At 31.7% G+C, this 27,552-nt stretch overlaps 3 protein-coding genes and 1 long non-coding RNA gene across 5 annotated transcripts in view; 1 reads left to right on the top strand and 3 right to left on the bottom strand.

Moving 5' to 3' along the window:
- The window catches only part of LOC110996254, a 61,072-nt gene extending 54,512 nt beyond the window's left edge, over positions 1 to 6,560 (bottom strand). Inside the window, exon 1 of the mRNA XM_022263841.2 lies at positions 6,423 to 6,560. The gene's annotated coding sequence lies outside the window, so the exon portion shown is untranslated. The remainder of the gene's footprint in view (positions 1 to 6,422) is intronic.
- A 5,430-nt stretch (positions 6,561 to 11,990) lies between these two features.
- LOC110996253 lies at positions 11,991 to 13,604 on the bottom strand. Its single transcript, XR_002600282.2, has 3 exons — positions 13,313 to 13,604; positions 12,740 to 12,815; positions 11,991 to 12,158 (listed from the first exon to the last, which is right to left on the bottom strand). It is a non-coding gene; the product is annotated as an uncharacterized LOC110996253 (long non-coding RNA).
- Positions 13,605 to 14,332: 728 nt separating this feature from the next.
- LOC110996233 (apyrase) lies at positions 14,333 to 16,827 on the top strand. The gene is made up of 4 exons (XM_022263804.2): positions 14,333 to 15,110; positions 15,294 to 15,503; positions 16,127 to 16,360; positions 16,572 to 16,827. The coding sequence occupies exons 1-4, from the start codon at positions 14,580 to 14,582 to the stop codon at positions 16,773 to 16,775; spliced, it is 1,179 nt and encodes a 392-aa protein (XP_022119496.2). The 5' UTR covers positions 14,333 to 14,579; the 3' UTR covers positions 16,776 to 16,827.
- A 752-nt stretch (positions 16,828 to 17,579) lies between these two features.
- On the bottom strand, positions 17,580 to 24,378 carry LOC110996244 (mitochondrial glycine transporter). Of its 2 annotated transcripts, none has more exons than XM_022263819.2 (6): positions 24,078 to 24,378; positions 22,063 to 22,196; positions 21,674 to 21,937; positions 20,618 to 20,793; positions 19,515 to 19,684; positions 17,580 to 17,924 (listed from the first exon to the last, which is right to left on the bottom strand). In XM_022263819.2, the coding sequence occupies exons 1-6, from the start codon at positions 24,156 to 24,158 to the stop codon at positions 17,805 to 17,807; spliced, it is 945 nt and encodes a 314-aa protein (XP_022119511.2). In that variant the 5' UTR covers positions 24,159 to 24,378; the 3' UTR covers positions 17,580 to 17,804. The 2 variants fall into 2 exon arrangements, with proteins under 2 accessions (XP_022119511.2, XP_022119512.2); XM_022263820.2 differs by lacking the exon at positions 24,078 to 24,378 and adding an exon at positions 22,375 to 22,873.
- Positions 24,379 to 27,552: the final 3,174 nt, after the last annotated feature.

The following is a 27,552-nucleotide window of genomic DNA, read 5'->3' as shown; positions in this document are numbered from 1 at the left end:
CAGAAAAACGAGTGATACTAATACTTGGCTAAATACGAAGTTGATGTTAAATTTCAATTGTCCTTTTTGGTATTGTTTTAATAAACTAAATTATTTTCTGTAACAGAAAAATGAATGCCTGTTCAAAAACCAACAGAATAGTGTAGTAATAACACAATAGAAATGTGGAAATTGATAGAGAAATGATTCGATATGCTCAGTACATTTGAGTTATTAAAGAAGCATACTTTATAACTTCCGACAAGATAAGACATCCTTAAAAATGTTTAGGTTTAAATTAATGCTTATTAAATATTTTTATAGTCAATTGTGTTCTTTATAAACACATAATTGGTCCGGAGCCGGCGTCATCGACCGTACAGTTGCACTTTTTACTATTTTATCTCAAGATTTGTCTTAAGATAATCGTCTGATATCTTATTATGAACGAACAAAGACTCTCGCAAAATAATTGTTATAATTAAAAACTAACAATATGATGAGCCATACTTTAATTCTGTTGTATTTTTTATGCACAATTTAATTAAGCGTTAAACTCCATATTATTCTTATCATTTGAAGACCATAATTTAATAACATAATAATATTTAATACTGAACATTAAGTTTTAAATGGCTTTTATTTACGGAAATAATGACGAATTTTTTTTTATTATGAAAACGCTTTTGCGTGAAAATAAAGTTATCTGTAGGTAGTTATCTTTACTATCTATAGAAGTATATCGTTGGTATATCTTTATATGTTCAGCATTCAATATATAAAAATATAATATGAATAATATTTTTATATGCTGAACAGTATATACATATGTAGAAGGCGATTTATGAGATATGTGATTAAAGACAGAACAATTTTAAAAGGTACTATTTATAATATGAAAGGAAAATGTTTGGAAAACCTATTAATAACATTATTGGTTAGACTTTCTTTAAGCATTGTTAAAGAAAGCAAGCGTTTAGGCGTATTCAGTTCATGACGGGCTCCTAACCATAAAAAACATCATGTCAGCATTATATTCAAAAAAGTATGAACGATCATAACCCAAGTTTTGTATCATCAAAACGGACGTTGGGCAAACATCAAAGTTTCATCTAATATTACATAAAAATGAAAGCAAAGTTCAGTCAATTACACAGTCATCTGTGGGTAACCACATGGGAGAGAGTCACCGTGCCGCATTAATTTCCGCGAGTGTAATTAGGCGATAAATACCATTCGCAATGCAAATACTTTCACCACCTTTGTTGTACTTAATTGAGAACAGAATTATGCAACACCTCGTCCCAAAGCTCATTGCTTACATATATGTTACATAGCTGGCATCCTTTCATTCTTATTAAAAAATACACTTCGATCAATAGAGCTCAAAACATAATGTCTTGTTAAACCATTATTCAGCACGTTTGAAATGTGTGTTAATTTTCAATAGTAGCTTATTTGGGGCTAAGATAATCATTAAACTTCACCGAGTATTGAAATCGTAAATATCGATTTGAATAAATAAAACTGGTATACAATAAGTATATAAAACAATTGTATACATAAAGATGAAAACTACGTAGCACTAAAGGAAAAATAATTACGTCAATAGGTTAAGCATATGACATTTATTTTTAATCACTCCTAAGAATTTATTATATTTTATGGTATTTTCCTTAATATATGTTGGTCTTATGTATCTATATATATTTTATGGTCTGGGACTCAGATTTCCGTATCTGCCCCGTGATCATTACAAATAGGTGTAGGTGATCAACCATTTGTGACTGACATCGTTGATATATTGGGTCTAAAGAATGCCTGTTTCCTTCATCGAACGAGTGTTAAATGCAATAGACAGAAAATCCATTGGTGCACAACCGGGGTACGAACCTATTCCAGGAATAGTCGCACAAGGCAGCCACTAGGCCAACACTGCTATTTATAGTGCGTAGAGAGTGTAGAGTAAGGAAACTTACAAATTGTGAGCCTGTACTTTCAGTCTGTGAACAAATCTGTATCTGTATGTAATGTAAAGATCTTCCTAATCAATGTCATAAGTCATAAAGCGAAAGTGATACAAGTAATTGAAGCTGATATGATTATTAGTACCATACCGGAAAAAGCGTGTTTTTGTATTGCGTGTGGACATAATTCGGGTTTAAAGTGTTGGATCATGTTTAACTTTCCTTTGAGCATAGTTTTTGCACACCTTAGTTTCTTAATATGGTAAAGACGCCGGAAGTAATCTTTAAACTAATGATATTTTTGATATATTAATCTAGTGAGAGTGTTTTGATTGTGTTCGTTTCATATTAAGGTTTCTATTACATGATTTCACTTATCATTTTTTTGGTTATAGTCTTTCAGCCGTATTAATTTTGTGGTTAAACGTGATTCAAAACCCTGCATTGTTGTTTTCAACTCCGTCCAATCCGGAACACGGTATATTTTAGTGTTGCAGTGTCTAGTCAATACAAATTAAACAAGCGTTAAATATCATTTCCGCATATCAAAAACGTATTAGATTTGACATATTTCTGATAAACAGAAGGGCGATATGTTTAACAGCAGAAGAGGGCACTTTCCTTTTTCTTTTTTTCTGATATAAGAGAGGTAGAGATACATTTGCGCATTCCCTGCCCCCGAAATTTGCAGGGGTGTATGGGACCCACACCAGAATTTCTGCTATTCAAAGACTGCAGAAAGCCGGGGACTCTCTTGCATTCTATGAGGCACGTCAACTATACTTTATTACTCACCCATAAAGTAAATTATTATTAAACGCAGAAATAACATGAGTATTGCATATCTCACTGAGAAGTGCGCAGGTTCATAAAACTTATTTAATTTGGTTGTTAGGAAACATATAGACAGATGTTCTTATAACGATTTCTACGCAAATACTGCCAGTTTTATATATGTAATATTTTATCTAACGATATTGTGATTACGAGCTGTAAAATTATTTATGCGAGGTCTTAAAAACTTATTACTACTGCTTCCGGATACTGACTTATCTTCATAATTAATTTGTGAGAAAATGTAACTTGGGGTAAGCAAAAAAAATAATGTTGTTCAACATATTTTAAGACTTGGACTGGTCTATAATAAAACAATTATTGTTAGTTATTTGATGATTTTTTATGAACTCTTAATAATTTCTAACTCAGCAATGTTTTTCTAAAGTGGACTATGCTCAATTCAAATTTAAGTGATTATTGACAACTACATAAATCTTGAAAGACAAACTGCAGGGAATTCGCGAAACAAAATGCGAACCAATATAACTTAGTATATTATTTATACTAAGTTATATTGGTTATATTGGAGTGATTTTCCTTTAATTTAAATATTTTGCCAAACGTTTAAATACTATTCTTCTATTTACTTTAAGTCTACCAATATAGTCACATTGTCGGGACGAAACTTGTGTATTTTTTAGTCAAATATAAATATATATTTGACTTCTTTCTATATCTATTAAACATAAAATTACTAGAAAATTAAGTGTTCAAATACTTTTTCAATGAAACAGATACAATTCAATTTTCAACAAATAGAGAGTTAGTGATAACTTAATGCGATGGGTTTTAGATTCAATCACGTTGCACTAAGCAACTTTCAAGTTATTGTATGCCTCAAGAATCTTATTAGAATGCAGTTGGGGTCATAATTGAATAACGTCTCGCCGTTCTGCACCAAAAAATTACTAAAGCGATCGAAAGAATGCAAATATCAGATATTTTATTTGAAATCTAAATAAAGATCATTACATCGTGGTAGATTAGTACAAACCGCTTTTATACCGCGCGGTATTCAAATAGTCGTGCGTTCAAACCCCAAAAAAAAACTGTGAAGAATTTGTTTCTCTTCTGTTTGACATTACTAAGATTACCAGTAAAGGCTATTTAAGATTTCATTGCGTCTCTAACGTATTTGAACAACCTAAACTTTTTAACAATGAAAGGTCAACAAAAAATGTTTATGTTGGCATGTTTGTTATTTGAGTAGTATATTAACTGAATTTATGTACATACAGCTAATCTTGCGCAGTAATCAGGAACTCTCAATCCAGCATCGGACGGCCTTATTTGGTGGAATAATATTCCTCCTCCGTTGAAACATCAAATTTCGCATTTATAATGAAGTAGTTACTCAACAAATATCCCACGAAATCTAGTTTTTAATCTGCCCAAAAATATATTAGACATTGACATACATAATGTATGTCAATGTCTAAAACCTGAAGTATGAAAATCACACGATTACGCTTGTCGTATAAAATGTATTTATCACTAGCAATTTCCACAAATAGAAATAGAATTTAATAATGGCAGGACCCATTACTCGCTTCGTGATACGGTTTTGCACGGACTAGTGATAAAATATCACCGTTACAGATGATCCTCAGGCATACATAGAAATTAGTACAGACTTGCGGACAAGTAAAAACAATATTCATTTTATTTGATCGTATTTAACGAATAGTGTTTTCTGAATCGTTACATATATATGACCCAATATATGTAACGATACATTTTTTAATACCCTTTTGTTAAATTACCTTCTAAACTTAGACATTTTCTTGTTGGGATTCAAACACGGCCGTCTAGTTTAACTTATTTAACAAAATACACTTGAAATTTACTTAAATTTAAATCACACACCATTTAATAACCTAAGTCAATAGTTAGGTTAATAACTAAAGTTTATTCTCCTAATTTAAAGCATTATTTTTGTGTAGGATTTTTGATAAATTTCAAAGCATAGATAAAAATTATGCATCCAATCCTTAAGTATTCCTATTCCATACTTTTCTGTAATATGTTCGCTCTAAGCCCTTAAGTAATGTCCTAACAAATTTTTTTTTCACATTTCAGATTTATAGATTTAGTGTACGGTAATCTTCTAATGCACATTCATTATTTATGTACGTTGTATATACGTCAATACCGAAACAATTAAACTGTAGCAAACACAACGGTCCGAGTTAAGCCACTCATAATTATCGAATTAAAACGAAAGCGTCAAAATATTGACGATAAAATGACAATAAATAATTGATTCAATGAAAATTCGAATTAGACATATTCGTTTCACGTTACCATTTCGGTAATGGATTCGTTATACGCGCGTTTCCGTGAAAGTATTGCCAGGTTCTGTCGAAGATTATTGGGCGACGCATCTGTATGACAGTTTATCGATGCGAATTTTTTAATTTTGCATTTTCTCACGTATCGAATTCAATGAGTCGTCGTAACGAATCGCCGCTAATGGTAACACATAAACGTCGATCAAACGAAAATAAATTTAATTATGTATGAACTGATACAGTATCTACGATATTCTTAACCTACACGGTAATAATAATAAAAATTAATAGAAAATTAGAGCAACAAGGTTGGTACCTGTGGCAATGTTCTTTACATTTCGATACTGTATTAGATTATATTTTCAAAATAAGTTATGACTTAAAGGTCTATGTCACCAGGTCATAAAATAAAAAATTAGATTATATTCGAAAATGGAACAGGAAATATGTTCTATGATAGACTTGAAAATTCAATGTTTTATTGCGCAAGAATTATAATTATTGTTAGGTATCTCTAGTCGTATTGATGTATTTAGACCACAGAACAATTTTTAATTACTAACCAGACTTTTTGTTAAGGATGTTACCAACATATCACCAGATTTACTCAATAAATAATTATTTGCGTGATATATTACAATTAATATTAATTTGTTAAAGTATAATGTTTTATGTACGATACAAATAATTTCAGAATTGACTTAATGATATGACTCATAATGTATAATTCCTATTAAAACAACTTTGCACGCCATTATCTGTGGCAGAATATGCGAACTTTCGATATATAGATCCATATAATCTTTGTACCATATTCTTGCAATAAATTATTATTATTATCATTCGTTGAATTTTTACTCATAAAGCGACAAATCTTTAACCATTACTTACGTAGTAATGCGACCACGGAATAGATAGCTTAATAGTATTTAGTTCATATGTTCCGTTCCTGCAGAGAATAATTAACTAGAAGTAATAATTCTTGGTGCGCTACGATATGCTAAATAAGGTGAATTGAACTCGAATGAAATGCAGATTCGCTGAAACACGCTCCCAATACAGTTTGAAATTAATGTATTTTTATTGGGTTATTTTACGTTTGAGCAAATATTTTGAAATATAATCTTTTTAATTTTGTAGTTAGAGTGTGAATATTTTTCTACAAAAGGGTAATAAAGTTTACTATAATTAAAATAAACCAATTAAATACATTGCGAAACGTCCATCAACTTTTTTCTAAAATATTTTATTTCTATCACTGTAAGGTATAAATAAAAATTAATATAAATATTTAACTAGAGTTTTTATTTTATAAGCAAATATTTCTTTAAACCTAAAGATAACTTACGGAAATTCGAAGGCAGATCGCACCGGAAGAAAAAAACACTTCTAAATTCAAATTCACTGACACAAGACACGGATAATCGTCAATGACCGCGCGCACGTCGACGCGCTCAAATCGCGAGTGACGCGCAACGTGCATTGCGCGCGTTTATACTGTGCACAGGGGTTGCTCGCACTTTCGCTACGCAAATAGATTTTAGGGTAGAGTACAATCATGTGGACCCTTAAGGCTCCAAAGCTCTGGTCATGTACTAAGATGCCTTGTAATGTTTGGGCAGACAAGGCATTACACAAAAAAAATATCTTATCCATTCACCGTTGCTAAGAGAAATCTTGATCGATCTATTTTGTCCATTTTATATAAGAAACGAGAGGTGCAATATATGCTACAATGTAGCGTCAAGTAAGCGATAATAATACTAGAAATTATTAATTAAAGTTTTTTTATCGTTGATATCTTTCGATAAATTTTGTGCCCAAGGCTCTTAATACATAGTCATGCGTTCTGAGTGCTTTATTTGCTTTGTTACAGCTATTCAAGAAAAATTGTCAAACAGATGATGTTAATTTAGATAAGGCGTCGAGATGTTTTTTGTGTAAACAAATTAAAAATTGTTACATTGTGTGTGATGATTAGCAACTACTTAATTTTTTTACCTATTTAGGTAACAGTAAATCGGATGAGTGGTTTATTTACATAAATGTGAAGTCTCTAACATAAAAACGACTGTCCGCTAGGCGACAAAAAACTGAGTATCACATCTTAGCGACTTAATGTAATATATAAAACAGGGAAATAATTATCTTTCTATTATATTCTTAAATCTCACCTTGAGCTTATTCAAACATTAAATACAATGTTTGGTTTACTTAAAATAAAACATATGTACAACACAAACACTTGCGTAGTAAAATTGAAAATACAAGTTATAATGAAAATAATTTTATTAATTAAATATTGCAATAATTAGGATCTTTTAATCTCATGTAAGATGTTATTAAAACTTTTTTAATGTGTTATAGATATTTATTGGTTCTCTCTTTACGTTAAGGATTCTAAGTTATATAATTTCGGAAAGAAGAATCAAAGAGGCAAGAATTCAGCTATTATACCTAAAACGTTATGTTTAGAAAAGACGACAAGTACAGCCAGAACTTTTCGAAGCACTCTTCATAAATAAATAAAACTCTTATCTTTAATTTATTATTTTTATAGCAAAACCTAAACAAAACTTCTAACATACATCTCTCAGTCTTTCCAAAACGCTATTGTTGTGTTGGCGAAGGACAGTTGGTAAGTTCCAAACAACAGGGCATGCTTCGGATATCCGAAAAACACATCAGGCACATACAGGATACGCAATTCTGGTAGCAGGCTCATACAGTGTTCTTCCCTTAAAATATAATAGAATAATGCTGCGATTCCAATAGGTCAGTAATTTTGTGTGTCTATATATAAGTAGGTTCAATTTTCTGCACCATAAGCCAACCGAAGCATTTTCCAAATGTGAGCTAAGGTTTTATTTATTAGGTGCCTTGTTATTACGGTGCATAATGCAGGTACGCCAATTATTTTAATTATAGCTTATATTCAAAAAATATAGCACTGCTAGAGCGATTGAAATCTGTAATAAGAAAATTAAATAGTTTGCGTTGGAAATGCTTTTAGTTTTTTGTTTCTTATCTAAATTTACGCGTGTCTTAACTCGTAATTGTAATTAGAGCATAATACAATTAAGCGTTTAGTGCGTGTGTCATGTGTACACGCATTTGAAATTGAAATGTTCAAATGATAGCGACATATATTATAATATCTACAAATTATACCTATGTAATTATAGTAAATAATTAAGACAACAATCAATTGTTATATGGGGTAAGGGAATAATAATATAATTTCTTGCTTTTCTGACGTTAGGCATTTGGAAAAAAAAAACAAAATCATATCGTATTTCGAAGGAACGCCAAAAATATAGAATGCCTTATTTCCATTATGATTTCATTAAATTATTTAAAAGTTCGACAATGAGTTCCAAACATATTATTATCATCATATCTGTGATATGATAGCTCCAGCCATAACTTATATTTGTATCTTTTTATAAGTATGTCTTAGCCCTACAACAGACGTCACACCTTAGAAATTATCAATGAAACGTACGCAGGAATGTCAAATACAGTAATAATCTGCGGTTCAAAGCAGAAAAGAATAGACAATTTATTATTTATTAGTTAACTTGTTACATTATTACAATGAAATAGGTCTAATACTTGTTGATTAAATAGAGTGGTCATCTCGTCCGCCCTTGTTTCAGTACTAGCAGTAAATGTTAACTTTGAAACTTTCTTTAGTACCGTCCTTAAGTGTACATTGCTTACCTATATAATTGATAATTTGATTTGTTAAGAATTTAGATGCTACTGCTGCTGTCCAGTGCCTGACGCATCAGATATCTATCTACAAGTTTGTCATGCAAAGGAAAGTCTTGCAAAAGTTTAATCGAAAGAAGTTAAAATCGTAAGAATAGATATTAATATAAAATTATTTTATTACTGTGTTTGTATGTTTGCATAATTGTATTTGTAAAACCATCTTCACGACTTAAACATTTGTTAGTTCATTGAACTTTATGTAAATGAATTGTAGATAATTTCATTTCATCTATGTTTGTAAATACACTTCAAATATTACACTTGAAATTTTATACTTTTTGTGTAATATATAAATTTCACGTAAAATTTTATTTATATCGTTTGATGTAACAGTCTAAAGATCTTCTATTCTAGTCAGACGAAATCATCTCTGTGTACTTTAATACTTCATTATGAATATAAAGAAAAAGTCCCAGTTTTAGTTCAGTTTCACAATTTAAACAGTTCAAAGAACAGGTATTCTATATTCATTAAATAATCTAGGACTAAACAAAAGCATTCTGCGGAAGACGTGAACCGCTAACACTAGTAGAATTGTTGGAAATGAAGTTACGTGTGGGTTACTGTCATTCCCAAGTGTATATTGCGTTACGTCACACTTGTTGCAAAATATAAGCTACGTCTAGGGATTTACGTATATATTAACTTAGCGTGTTTTGGCAACGTATGACTCTACGGAGTTTATTGTACCTTTGCCTGAATGGGTGAAAAAAATAGTAAAAATGTTATTTGTGTCTAAATTTTCTAGTTTCTTGCAACATTAGCCACTTTCTTTTATCGCAAACATAGATAATTACCAAGATAGCTATATATCATATAACGCTCCTAATAAGTAGCTAATAATAATTGTAGTTCCGTCAATTGGACCATCCGCCCCTTTTCACTTAGTGAGACAAACTCAAACAATGCCAAAACAAAGAGTCGAACTCAAATATTCAAAATCATCCGTACTAGACCAAATATTTATTTTTGTCACGCGTTCACTCCAAATCTGTTTGTTAAAATGCAAGGAGAATGTGGAACCGATCAGATAGTGTCGGGTCATCGAGATTTACTTCGTGAAAATGTATTTAAATATTAAACAAACCTAGAAAATAAACAACGTTTTAAGAAACGACACAGTTAATGAAAAATATTTGTCTAATTACTCTTAGGAGTCGCTTCGCGTCGTGGCATTGTACCTATGAGATCCAGCAGAGTATTTCTGAGAAATTAATTTGACCTGCCAATGTTCTGTCTACGAAAGTACAACTACCATAGAAACTTCTCGAACCCAGCATGTTAGTAGCATATAACAATGACTTAGTAAAAATATAGTAAATACTCTTTCACCCACACACAAACACGCACACACTCATAAACCCATACTGTACTATATGTAATATAGGTAGGCAATTTAATTATTTGTTTATACATTAGATTTTGCAATTTTTATAAATGCTGTTGGCAACCTAACTAAATTAAATAAGTAAATAATGTGTTTGCAATATCTTAAAAATCTATCCGTGCCATTATATTAAGATTTACTGTAAGCCAATCCTTAATTATGTATAATTACGGGAAAATTTGGAGCAAAAATTACACATTTAAAACGCACAACGAACTGCTTTCTGAAGTTTTATTATATTTCATATTAACTGTTGTCTGCACTTTCTTCAAAAGAAAACAAAACAAATATAAAACAGGATGTTGCTACACGAACACGGTGATTAAATTGTTAGTAAATAGATCAGCAGTTTCCAAGATTTCTTCTTATTATATGAACCATTTATGCACTTCTTTTAATAAACAAATATTCTAGAACTAAAGAGGTTACAGTTCACTAAACTCTGCACACTGCGACCCAAATGTGTGTTTTGGCCTTCGAAACGACCACGTCCAGCGCCTGTCCTGTGCAACCCGCCAATTGGCTTTTAGCTGCAGCAGGACCTTCGCCACTCTATCCCGTGGTACCGACGCTGACCTACTAGTTTAGTTCAGCCCATGCCCTCAAGCCAACGTTATTGATATTCGTATTGTACTAAGAGTGTATAGTACAGAGTATGTATCTCGAAATGAGGTTCGTGCCCATGTTATTCAATTAAAAATGTTATAGCGGACATCCAGTAATACTGGTAATGATGTAACCATTAATATTTATTTAATTTCTCGGTTGTATTTAGGTTGCATTTAGCATAAAAAAGTGCGTTCGTACAAAGTACACATGTCTAAAGTGAACCTTAGCGTGTATTTTTTCTGTCTCTCTCTCTCTCTCTCTCTAAATCGGTCTCAATCGCTCCCTCCCTTTTCTTCACCAAAATCGCTGCACATCTCCGTGACGTTTCACATCAAAAAAGTAATTATTTTGTATTAGCGTTGCATTTTCTAAACTGCTCAACATAAACTTTCAATTTGACTTATTACCTTTCCTTAAACTTTTGAGTTTAATAGCAGTATTTGGTGCTAGGGGCGTCAATTAAGATTGCATTAAGGAATGACAAATTAGCTTACGTTTAGTGTAAGCTAAAGTGAATATAATAATTTTGTTACCATTAATTTTGTTTTCACTTTTAGATTCGCATTAGTTTCAATTAGTTTATAACGCCTCTTTGTTCTCTTAAGAGAATCGATTTTGAAAGTAGACAACTGCCGACAAAAATAATAGACTAATGTATGTTCATGTAAGGAAAGTGAAATTTGCTTTTGCCAAATCTCTATGGCAGTATTAATTACAGATGTTTGTTATCTGTACTACAAAAAAATATTTTGTATGTAAGTTTGATGTTCAAAAAAGCTCTTAGCAGTTTTGATCCAATGGCTGAGTTCGGTCATATCGGTCGTAGGTTCGAACCCCAGCTGTGCAAAATTGACTTTTCTGTCTACGTACGCATTTATCACTTGCTCGACGTAGTTAAAAGTTTGTCTATTAACAAAATAGAACAAAATGATGATGATGTTTTTTTTATTTATTTCACTGAATAAATTCATAAGACGTTACATTAGAAACCGGTGTGGTTTGTACAAATGTAACCATAGGCGTCTCGTTTACTACAGTTAAAGGTTTTTATGCTTATTACTATTTTTAATAAAATACATACACTACTTATTTAAGTATTTAATATTTTAGTTTACGAAAATTTAGGGTACAAATAAACCGAACTTAAGTTTAGTGTCAGATATGAAAGTGTAAGCGAAGTAATAGCATAAGGCTATAGTTATAATGCTGCCCATCAGACGAAAGAACCAAATGCAGCCAAGGTCACAGCACACTGGTCTCTGTGGAGGTTCTTTTATCTTAGTTTTGGGTCTCGCTGCCAGCTTTTGATGTCTACAAAAACAATACACTTGTTGAATACTTCAGCTGAAAACAATGGCTATTTTTTTTTTATTTTTTTTTTTTACGAATAACAGTAGAGCGTACTATCATTTAGGCCAGCAAAGCGCCTAGTGGAAGTTGTCCACGGGTGGCAATAAGCACTTGATTCTCAGTGCACATGTCTTCAGCCTAATAAATAATAATAATGTCGTAAGTGGTTGCACCAAATCGTATTAAATAGACGATGTTTCACATTAACATTTTTAGAATTAAAATTACAAATGACACAGCATCCGCTAACGTACATAATGCCAGCCAGACAGATATACATGTAACCAAAGAAAATTAAAATGCTCATCGGTATATAATTATGACCCCATGACTGAGGGGTAGAACACCGGGGTATAACCCGATCAGTATTTGTTTCATGGCGAAATTGTTTTTAGCACAGACGCCACCTACTTGCCATAAAAATATTAATGAACAGATCACACGTCTTTGCTTAGAAATTATGAAAACATCAAACTTTAAGACGGTTATGAAGTTTCTTATAACATTAAAGTTCCTTTAAATAATTTAATAGCAAAACGTACAGTAAAATGTTAACTTTCGTTTCCGGGCTCAGCATTGTACTAACTTTGAATCAACCAGGTATCATCAGCCATGTACCTAAAAATGTTTAGTATATTAGGTGAATTAAGTCATAATATTCATAATACCAATAGTGTATCCTGTTTTAAATTTAGAATACACAACTGCATGATTTCTACGAGTAATTTTTTTATCCATTATTTTCCAATATATACAATTGAACAGAAAATCGAATCGAAAATCTCAATTTATAATACTATCTGACATTGAAACTACCATAAAATTGCGACAGTAAATATAATGTCTCAAAAAATCATAAAAAAATAAAATTAACATTAGTTAAAACAGAAAATAATTAATACTACAAGAACACGGAGACATATAGAGCTTCAATTAGATCTTAGACTTAGGTACTATATTGTTAAACCCAGTCCAGATCAACCCGCCTTGTCTATACCTAATATCTGATTTAGAAATATTTAACAAGCCCTTCTGGGTTCGAAGGTTGAGTAATACTTATTATGTATATTTTGAACGTAATGTTCAGTGAAGGAATCGCCGAAATAACGACTTACTTTTGCCGCATATCGTACTGGATATTATATGTCACGTAATTAATTTTTGCCAAATAAAATATGAAGCAGAAAAAAACTGATAAGGCTCCCACAAAAGCAAAGAATTCCAAGTACCATAGAACGTTTGTAAATTGACCGTGCATCATTTTAATTATTGTTTTAATTAGTTTCCAATATTGGATTTCATTAAGCTTTTTAATTTTATGAGTGCAACCGGAACACTTCTGATGCTCTCTCTGATAATAGAATAGCGGAATAAAAACAACACTTCAAAGATAATTAATTAATTATAATTTGCATTCCACAACAATAACAGACATAATTTTTTTTTATTACGTATTTGCTATTATGCCAGTGTCATTAAAAGCTTTGTGTCACAATAACAATATTGAAATATTTATTACAGACAAATTTTATGGCAATGACAATAAAAACAATCTTATAACAAAAAAATTTAGCTAAACTTTAACAAAATTGAGAAACACAGTAATGTCTACCATTAATATTGCAAAAGAGTAGATTTACGGTTTCATTTACACACCGAATTTGCTATAAGGCAGATAATCCTGCAAAAGCAAGACAAAGCTGAGAAAAACTGTGCTCTCAGTTTGTACTATCAAATTTTGTTGTTTGCCACCACTCTTCCAACGGAAATTTTCTTTTGACAGCAATGATAATTAATACTTATATAATATATTAAAATGTAAATGGTGCTACACATTAAGCAGAGTATATTTATGAAATATTCAAATACAGAAATATAGAGAAAAACAGGTAAATAATTACTATTATTTTTAAGCTTATTTTGGAACGGAATATGTTTTTCGGTATACTAAAATTAAATCAACTCTTTGGCCCGACAGTCAGACAGAAATTGTATACAATCTTTTGAAAGTAAATTTAAGTTTGATTTACATTCTAGAATACAGACTTAAGTCAGTGAATAATAAGATTTAAAATAATATTGTAATCTACATTCTCGATTCTGACTTAAAACTTCTACGTCAATCTGAGCGTTAATCGTCATTTGCACGGTGCACCTCCGTCAGCAGTATTTTAGTCGTTGGCTTAAAAGTTTATTATATTTTAAAAATTTAAACATGTCTAAATTTCCACATTTATTTATAAAATTATGGTGTAAAATTATCATGACTTGTACTTTATAAAAAGTGCCTAAACGTATATATTTTCTAGTCATTATACAATTTTTTTTCTGTTGCGACTGAAATCGCGTAGAAAAGATGAATTAATATTAAATGTTGAAGTTATGAATGATTATTACGAATTTGAAGATCGTAAAATGCGTGGTTTTCGCGATTGGCGAAAGGCTTTGAGGACACCAGCGACGTATAGAGTAGGAAATACAGTGAGACTACAACCTCAGTTTATGTTACTGATTGTTTTATTAGGCGCATTGTTATTAGTGTTATTTTATTATAATTGGTGGACCAGTGACCAAGTAATACATCGTTGGACGAGGAGTTCAAGACAATACAATGGAACATATCCACTTTCACCTGTTATACATTCCGGAGATATTTTTACATATAGGATAGGCATTGTGGCTGATTTGGACACAAACTCAAAAAATGGGGCTAAGCCTTACACTTTCAATAGTTATTTAAAAAAAGGTCACCTTAGTTACAATCCTATTGAAAAGTTTGTAACTGTTTCATGGGATAGAACACCAAATCTTTTGTTATCATCTACTTATTCACATAAAGGACGAGGCATGGAATTATCTGAATTGATAGTATTTGATGGTCGACTGCTTACTTTTGACGATAGGTCAGGCATGGTAAGCTATATTATTTATTTTTTATATCAACACATGAAAAAAATAAAATTAAGGAATTTAATTTTAAGCATAGATAATTTTTATAAACATACCATGCTATATCCAACATTTTATATTTAAATAATAACCTTAAACAACAGTGTGTTCATTGTTTTTTGTGTTTAATCACATGTTTTGTTGCAGATTTTTGAATTAATTAACAACAAAGTAGTCCCATGGGCGATTTTGTCAGACGGTAATGGCTACAATGAGAAAGGGTTTAAATCAGAGTGGGCGACCATCAAAGATGAAATTCTATATGTAGGGTCTATGGGCAAAGAATGGACAACAGCTTCTGGTGAATTTCAAACATATGACCCAATGTGGGTGAAAGCAATTAATATCCATGGAGAGGTAATTAAAAAAATAGATAACATAGTGAAAGCATTGTTACACTCAGTATTATTGGGGTTAACCTATCACCCTAACGTCTCCTTATGTGAACATGTAATGGAGCAGAAAGTTACTGCTAAGCAACAGAGGGAGAGGCCTAAATATTACTACAATGACAGTAGGCCCACCAGTGTGTCATTGTAGTTTGGTTTTACCTTGTTAAAAATAACCATTCAAATGATAGAACAAATAAAAGTTTAACAATAATTTAATTATTACCTGTATTTTATAGTACTTGGAATAAATTGTTTCTGTAGTCGTGGTGTACACAGAACGGTAGAAAAGAGAGCACTTTAGTATTTATTTATTTTCTTTACTAAGGCCTATTTCCTCCTATTCATTAAAATAACATAATTTTTTGTACTTTTAATGCAACAAAGTGTTAATGAGAAAAAAATTTAACGATATTAATAAAGAATACATTAATTATTATTAATCACTACCAACTTGATGTTTTTTTTGACTTAGAAACTTCAGTGAAATATATTTTATAATAGAAAACACACTTATGAATACTGTCTTTGTTCAGTTAAAAAATTTGAATCCAATTTATATTCTAAAATTTGTCAATTATTTCATTTTAGGTCCAACATTTAAATTGGGTCCATCAATACAAAACTATACGACGATCCATTGGCATTGAATGGCCAGGATACATGATACACGAATCAGGGGTGTGGTCTGACATTAATAAGAAATGGTACTTCTTACCGAGAAGATGTAGCCAGCAACCCTATAATGAATCAAGGGATGAAGTTATGGGTTGTAACTATTTAATAACTGCTGACAATAACTTTAATAGTTGTAAGGCTAAACAGGTATGTAATAAAAATAGTCTAATGAAATAGTGATATGGGGCCATTGAAGTATTATGTAAGGACTTTGATTTTCTTATATAAGTTAATAAAAATTAATTAAGTATTTAACTTTTTTACACATATTGTGGATATTTTGTCTACTTTACGCTTTACACATCATGACCTACTTTATCTTAAACCGCTTGAAATTGAATTTTTTTTAAATTTCCAGATAACAAAACTCCAGCCTAAACATGGATTCTCATCATTCAAATTTATACCTGGAACAGAAGACGAAGTAATTGTTGCATTGAAAACAACAGAATTTGAGGGGAAAACCGCGACATACATTTCTGCATTTAGAACGGATGGCACTGTGCTATTAGACAATACTTTTGTTGAAGACCTTAAATTTGAAGGAATAGAGTTTATATGAGACAAATCTTAGATAAAGATTGTAAATAATGTTAAATATATTTGTTAATATACATGTTATTTTATTTTGGTGACGCAATCGATCGGATGATATTCCGATAACCCGGCTTTTTTTATCGTATCAGACGACGTGTCAACATCTATATACAGGATACATAATATCTTCATTCATAAATTTGCTTATTTACAGTACATATATGTTAACGAAAATGATTTTTACGATTTTAAATTCTTTGCGTCCAAATATTTTATAAGTTTATATAGGTCACGATAGCTGTCTGGTCAAATAATGGACCTCTTTTCTTATCAAATATGTGTGCTAGAATATGGCGGGTGTAGGACATAATGGTCAAAATTTGTTTAAGACGCGACTGCGACGTTACGTATATTTAGAGAACTACATCGAAATTATGTTACGTTTAATGTAAAATTATTTCCGTAAAATAATAGTAAAATATTACAGTCAAAACCGTTTTCGACGACATCGTTTAGAACAACATACCGGTTATATTGACCAACATCAATGGTCCCGGCTGAATTCTTCTGTATTAGGTTCTACATAAATATGTTATCGGCTATTACGACTATCGGTTATAACGACTAAATATGAGTAGTCCCTTCAATGTCGTTATAACAGATTTTGACTGTAGTTTGAATGATTCGCCTTGCATTCGATTGGATTTGATAATTTATAAGATCAAGTTTTAAAGTATTAAGTACATGACCATACCAATAATGCGGAAATTAAGCCTTAGTTAAAATATTTTATTTACCTTTTTCGAGATTAGGTACAAAAATAAAAAAATAATTCATATAATCTTTATTTTATAACGATATCACATTGTACTCCCTATTCTATAACAAAGTTTTGTATATAAAGCTTAGCTAAACTCTATCTACAGGCGTCTTAACACAAAAACAGTATGAAAAATAACACAAACAAACAATGCCCCTTCATGTCTGGGCCCAAAAAATTTGGAAAAGTAGGAACATATACCAGCTCATCTCTTAAGGAAAATTAAAAAAGCGTTTATTTTAAGCCAATAGATCGAGTTATTTCCTCAAACACCGTCCAAGCCATTGCTGCCATAAGACTCCTACGAACCATTCTTGGGACTGCTCCTTTGAAGAACCCCAGAAATCCGTAGGTCTGAAAGGAAATACTGGTATTTAGATACACTGCTATAAATTGCTTAACACAGCAGCTAATAGCGTAACAATTCTGTATGTTTCTTTTTTTAAAACAAAAAAGAATCCTTTTGGGACTTAATTGACATGACTCAATTGTCGTTCCGCCAAGAATGATCCCAGGATAGAATGAATTGTAAACATACGCTGACGTAGTACGGTAATTAAACCCCTGAATTAATTAAGTTAAAAAAGTGATAAAGTGAGAAACTGGGGGGATGGGGCTGTTGGGTTTTAGTGGGTTTCATTGCACCATACGGACTGATCCCCGCACTCCCCGCTTTTAAATCGTTGCCCCGACGAAGTAAATTGATTTCCTAACAATAAAAAAAAAGGTACAGTCTACTACGGAAGCGAAGTTATATAAGTTATAAGTATCCCAAGTATTTATTGCATAAAAATCGATAACATATTTAATTGTTAAAATATATAATGTAAAATAATAATTTATGTATAAAGACAATATTTTGCGTATCACGTTCACGACCCGCTTTGATAACTTTGAACGTAATCGAACTTAAGCATTGCAAATTCTCACTTATCTCACTAGGGGGCGTTGGGGACGTTGATAAGTGTCTGCGCATTAATTAACGCGCGCGTGCACTAATTAGTAGTTAGTGACTAGTGATAGCGTTTATCGTTTTGAAAGATTCATTAAAAAATCTGAAAACCATTTCTTTAGGGAGCGTTCAAGTATTTCGTAACGATATTTAGGGGGGGGGGGTTTATATTATGGTAAAACGTTACGATGCGGGGCGGGGATTGAATTATGCGTTATTGTTAATATTATTTTCGACTTTACGATAATTTACACCGCATAAATGGCAACTATGGCCCTGGACTCATTATCATCATTAAACATTAACATTAACTAGACCGAAACAAATTTTAGTATCCAAATTAGATTTAGTAGACAGATTAGAATCGACGATACTAAAAATCTGTCAAACTCGAAAAAAAATTAAGTAAAGAGACAAAAATAGAACTACTATATGCGACTGATTTAGGAGAAACCTTAGCAGAAGTATGCGTCCATTTGGCGTAGTTTTTAAAATCTAACACCGAGGCTAAGCATTATATGTCTGCCAAAATCCCCAAAAGGTTTGTTGCAGTTAAAAATGTACGTAGAGTCATGTTTTACAAACTATTAAATTTGAAAATAATAAAAATAAGACGGCACATCCTTATAAATGACCTAGAGCGGTCAGAATTCTCCACCAGTCTCTGAATGAGTCACTGGGTGGTAACGAAAAGTTTACTATTGGGTACAGAAAAACGCTCCCTTTTAAAGTTTATTTATGGGTGTAAATAGCCGCTTTGCACTTGGCACATATACAAAATATTACGTATATATCTAGGATACTATCGCAATCCGTGCTCGATTTACTAGGCTAGTACATTTATTAAAAATTAACATATTTTATAATTTGGAGAAAACGCCATCTATATTATGAAACAATTAAGTCTTTGTTAATGTGTTTTAATTTTTTATATTAACTGTGGAATGTTCTGGAGCGCATCTGTTTCAACAAACAAATCTTTTATCTCTTACCTGATGTACATACATGGCGGCACTGAATGAGTTGGGGAATTTCTCTGGATACAATTGCATCTTTGTCTTCAAAACATCCGCTGGGTTTGTGACAAGTGACGCAGCAATTCCAGCTAATACCCCGCATGTGAAATGGATTCCGCTAGATGCAGTCGGCGATTGAAGCCATTCTGAAAATATTAAAATAATAATAATATTATAATAATGCCCGCAGTACCGCACAATTGGCGTATAACCTTAGTTCCCAGGTTCAATTTCGGGTAAAATCGTTTCCAGTATTGGCAAAGTCCTACTTTAATTAAAAATAAACAATGAATCAGACTCAGATATGTATTTTCTCTATTGGACATTTATTCTCTATTGGACTACAATGAAATTGACTTAAATCACCAAAACCAGTATTATATACTAGAGTACTGAATTTAAATGTATACTACTACCTTAGACTATATTATCACATAGCCATGATTATTTTACAGTGGTTTAATTATACATATTCAAAGTTTAAAGATTTTGTAAACAGATTCGTATCTCGCTACAAGATGGAATTGTTCTTATTAATTTATGTCCAAGACAAAATTTGTTTAATTGAATGTCTGGACTATAGTATTGTCTTTTATTAACATAACTTTTACACATTTAAAGAAAAACACTTTTTTACGGATTATAGTTATGTATTATTGTATTTAAACTTATAATTATTTATAAACTTATAATCTGGTCTGGACTATGTCTACTGGTACATCATCCGCGGTGTACTTGTTTGAAATAAAATAATTTTTTTTTTAAAAATCGTGTTTTCTTTTGTACACCCGTGAGAATACTTCTTGGGCGTAGCAAGATAAAAATCTTTTAAATTTTTAACTTTCGCCTTATTCTACGATTGACACTAACAATAAAAGAAAAAATAAATTCTCATCATTTTTCTGCCTCGCGCCAAAAGAAGTATGACTTCATAAGGTATTCTTATGTATTATATTAAAACAACTTTGACGGAAACTATAAGAATTAATAAATATCAAAGTATTAAACTTCGCGTGCAATATGATAGGGTCATATAATTTTTAAGAAATTCAAGGCGCTATCTATTTAAAAAAACTCACCTTTCGGTACAGCCTGCTTCGACTGTGTATAAAACATGAGATAAAGGCCAGAGAATGGCGCATCTCTAGCCAGTGTCGGTCCTAGGCCACAGGATAGACCTCGGATGCCCTCTGCTTTGTATATCGCTTTGAGAGCTCCACTAAGACTATTGTATTTGTACACGCCTGATTCATATCTGAAATTTTATTTTGTTAGTATCTAACACAATCGCTTACTCTATATAGTCATTTGATTGTAAAAAAACTACAAAGTGGGTTTGTACAAATATTGTGAAACATGAAAAAAGCATGTCGTAGCAAGCAAGCCATAAATTCTAATAAACTATTTATATGACCCCAAAAAATACAAAATTCAACCATGTCAAATACGACTAATAAAAAATTATTAAAACAGAGAAATGGGTCTGCCCCAGTTAGTGTTGTTGGAACACTACAATAATGAGTCATTGATACTCATTACAGTAATAGTTAAACCATTAGGAAGGCGATCAAATTGCCACTATCATTATCATATGGCCCTACATTATTCAAATGGATATGAAACGTTAAAGCGCAGTAACCTAATCATACATTTGATTTAAATAACAATGAAATGAAATATTCAAATTAAACAGTGTGTTGTAACAAAGATGGTGTGGGCATGAATTCTTAAATATTTGTTTAGTGTCTACAAATACAGATAAAAATGCTTATTTATGTAAATGTTGGAAATTGTAAATTTTATCTTATATTAAATTGTATTATTCTTATAAAGTAATTTGAAAATGTCATGTTACTAAGACATTTAGTCAAACATGTTTTGTTCTGTATATTTAAGTGACAAGATAGAGCCAAAACATTTAATAGCTATTTTATGCCTTATACACAAATGTTGTATATTTATTTTTCTAATATCCTGGTAAAACTCTTATCATCTAAATAAACATGTCAGAGAATACTGTGTTGCCTTTTTCTAATATTACCGGTGAGAAAAAGAACATAGTCTCCTTCCTACCGGTAATAATCATCGCTAATTTACCTATTCCCTATATATTGTAATACCGAGTACATGCTTACCTGGTCTTAATAACAGTGATTGGTATCAACGCCACGCCACTCATAGTCCTAGCAACGACTCCTAGGGCAATCGCTTCCATGGCAGTTAGATCTTGTCTACTCTTCCCCAATTTAGTCTTCAACCAATGGAGAGATGAGAAGTATAGCCCCACGCCGGGGACGCAACGGGCTATAGATGGTACCATACCACGCCACAGCCCTATTATTTGTTCCTGTCGTATGATGTTAAGGAAGGTTGTGATCATGCCGGGTTGGATTCTGCCACTGAAAGTTGATAATAGATTATTTGCATTTTTTATGTATTTCAAGTCAAAATGGGTTCCAAATAAATACTGCCAGAGCTTAATAATTAATTTTTAACTAACATGAATAAAATAGCAAGCATTTACCTGACTGTCGTCGCAACAACATTGTGGGTAGGATTCTGTAGTCTGGTCTTCACAAGGTCCAATGGTTGAAACAGTATCGTACTGAAGGTCCCAGAAAAGGATCCAGCGAGGAACGCTTTAAACACCGGGTGATACTAAAACAATTTTTTTATAAATTAAATAATTAACAACTATTTTAAACATAACGAAGCAACAGATAAACTTTGATCTCCGTTGTAAATCAACAGATAGACACCAATTTTGCTGGCGATACCCATTTTCTTTATAGTTTTGATCCCTAACTTCTGAACTATTATGAATGGGTCAACTTACATTTGCCAATATATCCATTGTGATATATATTCTTCACAAAGATGTACTCGCGATGTCAGGTGATGTCTTTTGGGTAGACGCCGAATTTGTAATATTCAAAATCGTAAAGCCAATAGCAAAGAAAACGTTTAAATTGAAATAGCTTTAATTGTTTTTGGTGAAAAATTAGATCGTATCTGAGTAGTCCGAATAGTAGATTGGGTTTACGCGGTACATTAAAGTTATAGTCATTTTTTGAATGAACCGGTTTGTATATTGATACATATATGCCACCAGAATAAATTTTTGAAACAAAAGTCTTCAATAGAGTATTTGCAAGTCTTTTCACACAATCACAAATAGAAATTAATTTGGAGACAGGAAATTACAGTAATTCACGAATTTAGCCATCAGGAAACCAAATTGAAAGAATAATAAAAAAATTAAAACTCAATTACTAAATCTGTACGTGATTCTCGCGCGAGATTCCAGAAGCAAGTGACGATATCTTGTACAACGAAGACATATTATATAGAGACCATTATCATACAGACAGGGACAAAGGTCAAGCCTGGATACCCCTTGATAGCAATGATCCGCGCTAGGGGGTAATGAGTAGGCAGATAAAGACACTTGTAGGATTTTTTCCGTCATGTTTTGTCTATATTAAAATATCAGTTGAGATAGGGGTATGCCATTATAGAATTTATAAAATTTAATCAATGTTAACATAAAAGCAAGAAAGGCAGATATTTGAAACTGCTGAGTGAAATCAGTTTACAGAGAAAAGTTTAAGTCCTATAATATTTTACAAGAATGTGAAGAAAGAACTGCACAGGTAAATCAGTAATAATAATATGTATCAAAATAATTTTTTGCTGTGAAAATCAAATTCTATAAACAATTTGGAACATTAAAAATTTTAATACATGTTTTGTGCGAAGTTGCTTTGTGAAACAAAATATAATGATACTGTTGCTAACCCAGAATAATCAGTTTTATTATTGAAAAGTAAAAGGCACATAATTCTGCACATTTATTAAAAAAATAACTTGCAGGCTAGTTAATCTTAAACTTAAATAAAAAATGTATTTTGATATTTTTAATAGTTATATATATAATCATTATTTTAACTAAATATTTTATTTACTTATCAAGTCAGTAGCCAGGGATTTTATCTAATTAACATGTTTATACTTAGATGAATTTATCTACTGAGATCATGTCAACAACTAAATACTTGTCAAACTTATCAATACTAACGGTTCCCATCCCTATACCAATCCCAATGTACCCTGCTTAAAATCCTTTTTCAGTAGATTCCAAAGCTTATATAGGCAACTTGCTAACGCTATGTTATGAATTAATTATTTCTAATATAAACATAATTTTTCATGGTAAAATTTGTATCAGTATACACTTATCAATATCAAATAGAAACTATAATTACTGTATTAATCTACACAGAATAATTTTATGTGCAGTGTATGTCCAAAATTTACCTGATTTAATAGTGAGCTTTCCATGTGTCACACAAATCACTGATCAAACATATATTGGCATATTTCTTACTTAAGTAGCTAAGTACTTTGTTTACTTACCCAGTGTTAAAAACAATGATGAAACATGACGTCTGATAAAGAAGGAATAAACGTATTCATTGCGTGCGCTAGGTCAAAGAGGACATGTTATCAGGACAAACAACTTTGCTGGGGGCCACTTACGTCTTTATCATTATTCTTCAGGTCAACTGGCGCAGTATCGATTGCCCAGCCATTCGCATATGCCCCTGTTAACTGCGGCATCACCCGTTATTAGTTCATGATCTGATTGATGGCTAGAAATCACTATGTAAACAATGAGCTCTGAAAATACTCTCAAAAGATTATTTAACATCTATTATAAGATTGGATACTAAATCTCAAGATAACATGATTCGATTTTTTCCTCTAAATTAGCATTTCTGTGAATACATAATAAAAATTAGAATTTACATTTTAACGGAATAAATCATTTTGAAGGTTATTATTTTGTTTTGAAGTCTAAATTATTCATACTGTTTTTTTTTTCAATTTATCCCTAATGGGAAAGGCAAAGGGATTTAGTCTATACAGCCAAGTCTTATTTTTTTCTTCATACTGTTCGTCAGTGACAATTGACATACAAGCAGGGCAGTCAGATCGTATTGGAAAAATATATTAAATCCGATCACATATCCAATGTTTTCTCTTGTATATCTTAAAGGCTATTTATTGTCTTGTAAAAATGCAAGATAGACAGCAGACGACTTTGTCTTTCTGACTGTGTTCACCTGATCAGTTGAATAGTTTCTAGTTGTTTTTAATATATCGAAAGAAGAGACAATTTTAGATTTGGGATTAACGGAGGCGAAATACATAAAATATTCGAACATAAGAAATTTGCGATGCCGGGTCGTATTAAAACTCTTACAAAACCATTATTTGTATAATTATAAACATTTTCTGTTTCAGCATTTATATCCAAGATGTTCTTTTATAAATAAAAATGAATCGCGAAATGTAATATGTAATGGTAAGCGCATAACTCAATAACACCTGCACCAATTTTACCAATTATTTTTTTAATGTTTGTTGAAGTCCAGGGATGGTTTTACGGCAAACAATTTGAATAATTTCCGGGAAACCCCTTAAAACAGCTCTATTCTTTATTACAAACGTTTTCTAACCTAAATGTAGAGTCAACTTGAACTTTAAACTTATTGAATATAGTTCATATTAAATAACATGCACTAAGTAACTGTTATCTAAGCAATGTTGGTGTGTTCCTAACGTCAAAGACCCGTCTATCTCTATGTTATGGGATTGAGGCACACAATTTTTAAATATTTGTCACCTTTAGGTTCCCACTGTCCCTTTAGATTATTTTCTAAATTTAGGGTTTGAACCCTAAATTCGCCTATTAGTTTGAAGCCCTCTAGCAAACGGGATGTTTTGGAGGAAGTCGGAGTTTTTAGTCGGTCACTGTAGGGTGGCCAAAGTTCGTGGAAGCGAAGATACTTTGGTCACTCGAGCTGAACCTCACATACCGCCATATCATCAGGGTGACGGTTCTGTTCAGGAGAATTATTTGCCCCGACTATAAAATATGTAAGAACAAAAAACCGCTACATTCCAAATCTTTTTAACAGATCGAAGTCTATCGGGTCCGCTAGTATGTATTTAATATAAATATATTAAGGTATGCCTTAAAGTTCTATAAATATTGCGGATCATTATACTGTAACATAATGTAATAAACAGTCTTTGTCGACTTAAACCGTTCATAGAACAATATTATACGTTGGTACGCTTATTTTACATTTATTTTCTTATTAATTATGCAAAATAAATAGATTCTTAGTGATTGGGACCATAGTATTATATTTTATATATGTTATGTATATGTTATAGAGATCTTTTATAGTATAGTATACTATAAAGATTTCTCATTTGAGAAGTGTAATACGTTGATTCTAGCTGAATTCACATCACCACATTCCAGTACATAATTGAATCGACGGATTATACTTTATTTAATTTTGTTAATAATCTAGATACGTAGTAGGTACACAGTTATTAAGCAGATATTTATTGCTTTTGCAAATGGTTGTTTAAAATAGGCATTTTTTTGTAATAAGTACATGGTTAATCAAAACTCATGAGAAATATTGTGGGTCGGTATAATTAAAAAAATCTTTAAATTATTAAACTATACATAAGACTGAAATGTATAATGTATGTATAAAATCTGCCGAGAGGTCAGTTGGGTTTATCGGAATTGATAAGACGTTGCTGGGGGTAATGGTATCACTGACACTTAGTAGTTTTAACAAAGGACTGGTAGGTAGGTATACCTACTGCAGGTAAAAACTTAACAATATTCCTACGTAGTCGTGAATACATATTAAGTCCATTATAACATTGTATATTAAATATTTAAGCTAAAATAATAATATTTTGCAGAATTTAAACAAGACTTATTATATCCGATGTCTAACAATATACACGATATTCTATCGTATGTCAAATTAAACTTTAAGTATTTTATATTATTTCCGAAGTAATAACTAATCCATTGCATTGCATTGAGAAATAGCTATACCAACATTCACATCATTAAGCCAATTATAATATCAGATTAAACTTATATATTCTAATGTCTAGCAATAAGTCAACATTATCGTTGAATTTATATAGCTTTCCTCAAACAGACGCCATAGTCGAGCCATAATCGATCTTGCGATATACCTTATCGCAAGATCGATTTAAGCACGTACAATAAATAAACTAGGCTTATTTCATTTAGTGACGTGCCTCGTCATCACATCACACAGCAGTGGCAATTTTTTTGTTGCCCTTGCCTGTGCAATTGTCATGCCCTAAATTATTTTTAGAATCCAACAATTTCGGTTTGAATTTTGAGAACAGCTCTACACAAACCATCCAGTTCGCCGCCTCCCACCTGCAGTAGGAATCACGCGTATGGGTTGATAGGGAGATGAGGGAAGAGTGAAATACACTTTCTTCAATTTCACTCGGGAAAAGAGTAGGAGATAGAGAGTAAGATTTGAGGGGGTAGAGGTTACTGGTTGGGGGGTTGGGAAGAATTTGTTGCAGTCTTCTATCTGCAAAATATCAGTAAGCTGTCTCATGAGGTAGCAAAAAATCGGTTCCCAAATTTGCTGCCCTAAGCTCGTGCCTACTGGCCCTGCCGGTAAATCTTAAATGACTGTTTGCCAACTTCTACACTAATGTTAGGCAACGAAAATTGATTTAAGATTCCTGGAAATTATTTTAATAATTGGCAGAATTCCATAACGTCACTCTGTATTCATAATAATTGAAAAAAGATGTTACTGAAATATTTCAGGTAGATTATATATATATATATTAAAACCTTTATTGCTGTATTTACGTATTAGGTACATAAAAGTGTCAAATACTAAAAACAGTTCACTAAAAATAAAATATGTACTAATAATTAATCGGCAAGCCGGTTGATTTTATTATACAGCTTGTCCTTAAATATAGGGCTCCTCTAAAGACTTCCACTCTTCTCTATTTCGGGCTTTACGCATCCAAAGAGGGCCAGCTACTCTTCGCTAATCATCTTCCCATCTTTTCATTTGTCTTCCTCGTTTTCTTTTGTCATTGCGAGGAAGCCATTCCGTCACTCTCT

The sequence above is a fragment of the Pieris rapae genome, chromosome 8 (genome assembly GCF_905147795.1).
Source record: "Pieris rapae chromosome 8, ilPieRapa1.1, whole genome shotgun sequence".
NCBI classification, from domain to species: domain Eukaryota; kingdom Metazoa; phylum Arthropoda; class Insecta; order Lepidoptera; family Pieridae; genus Pieris; species Pieris rapae.
The sequence above is the reverse complement of the archived record's forward strand: the minus strand, read 5'-3'. Positions and strand labels throughout refer to the sequence as shown.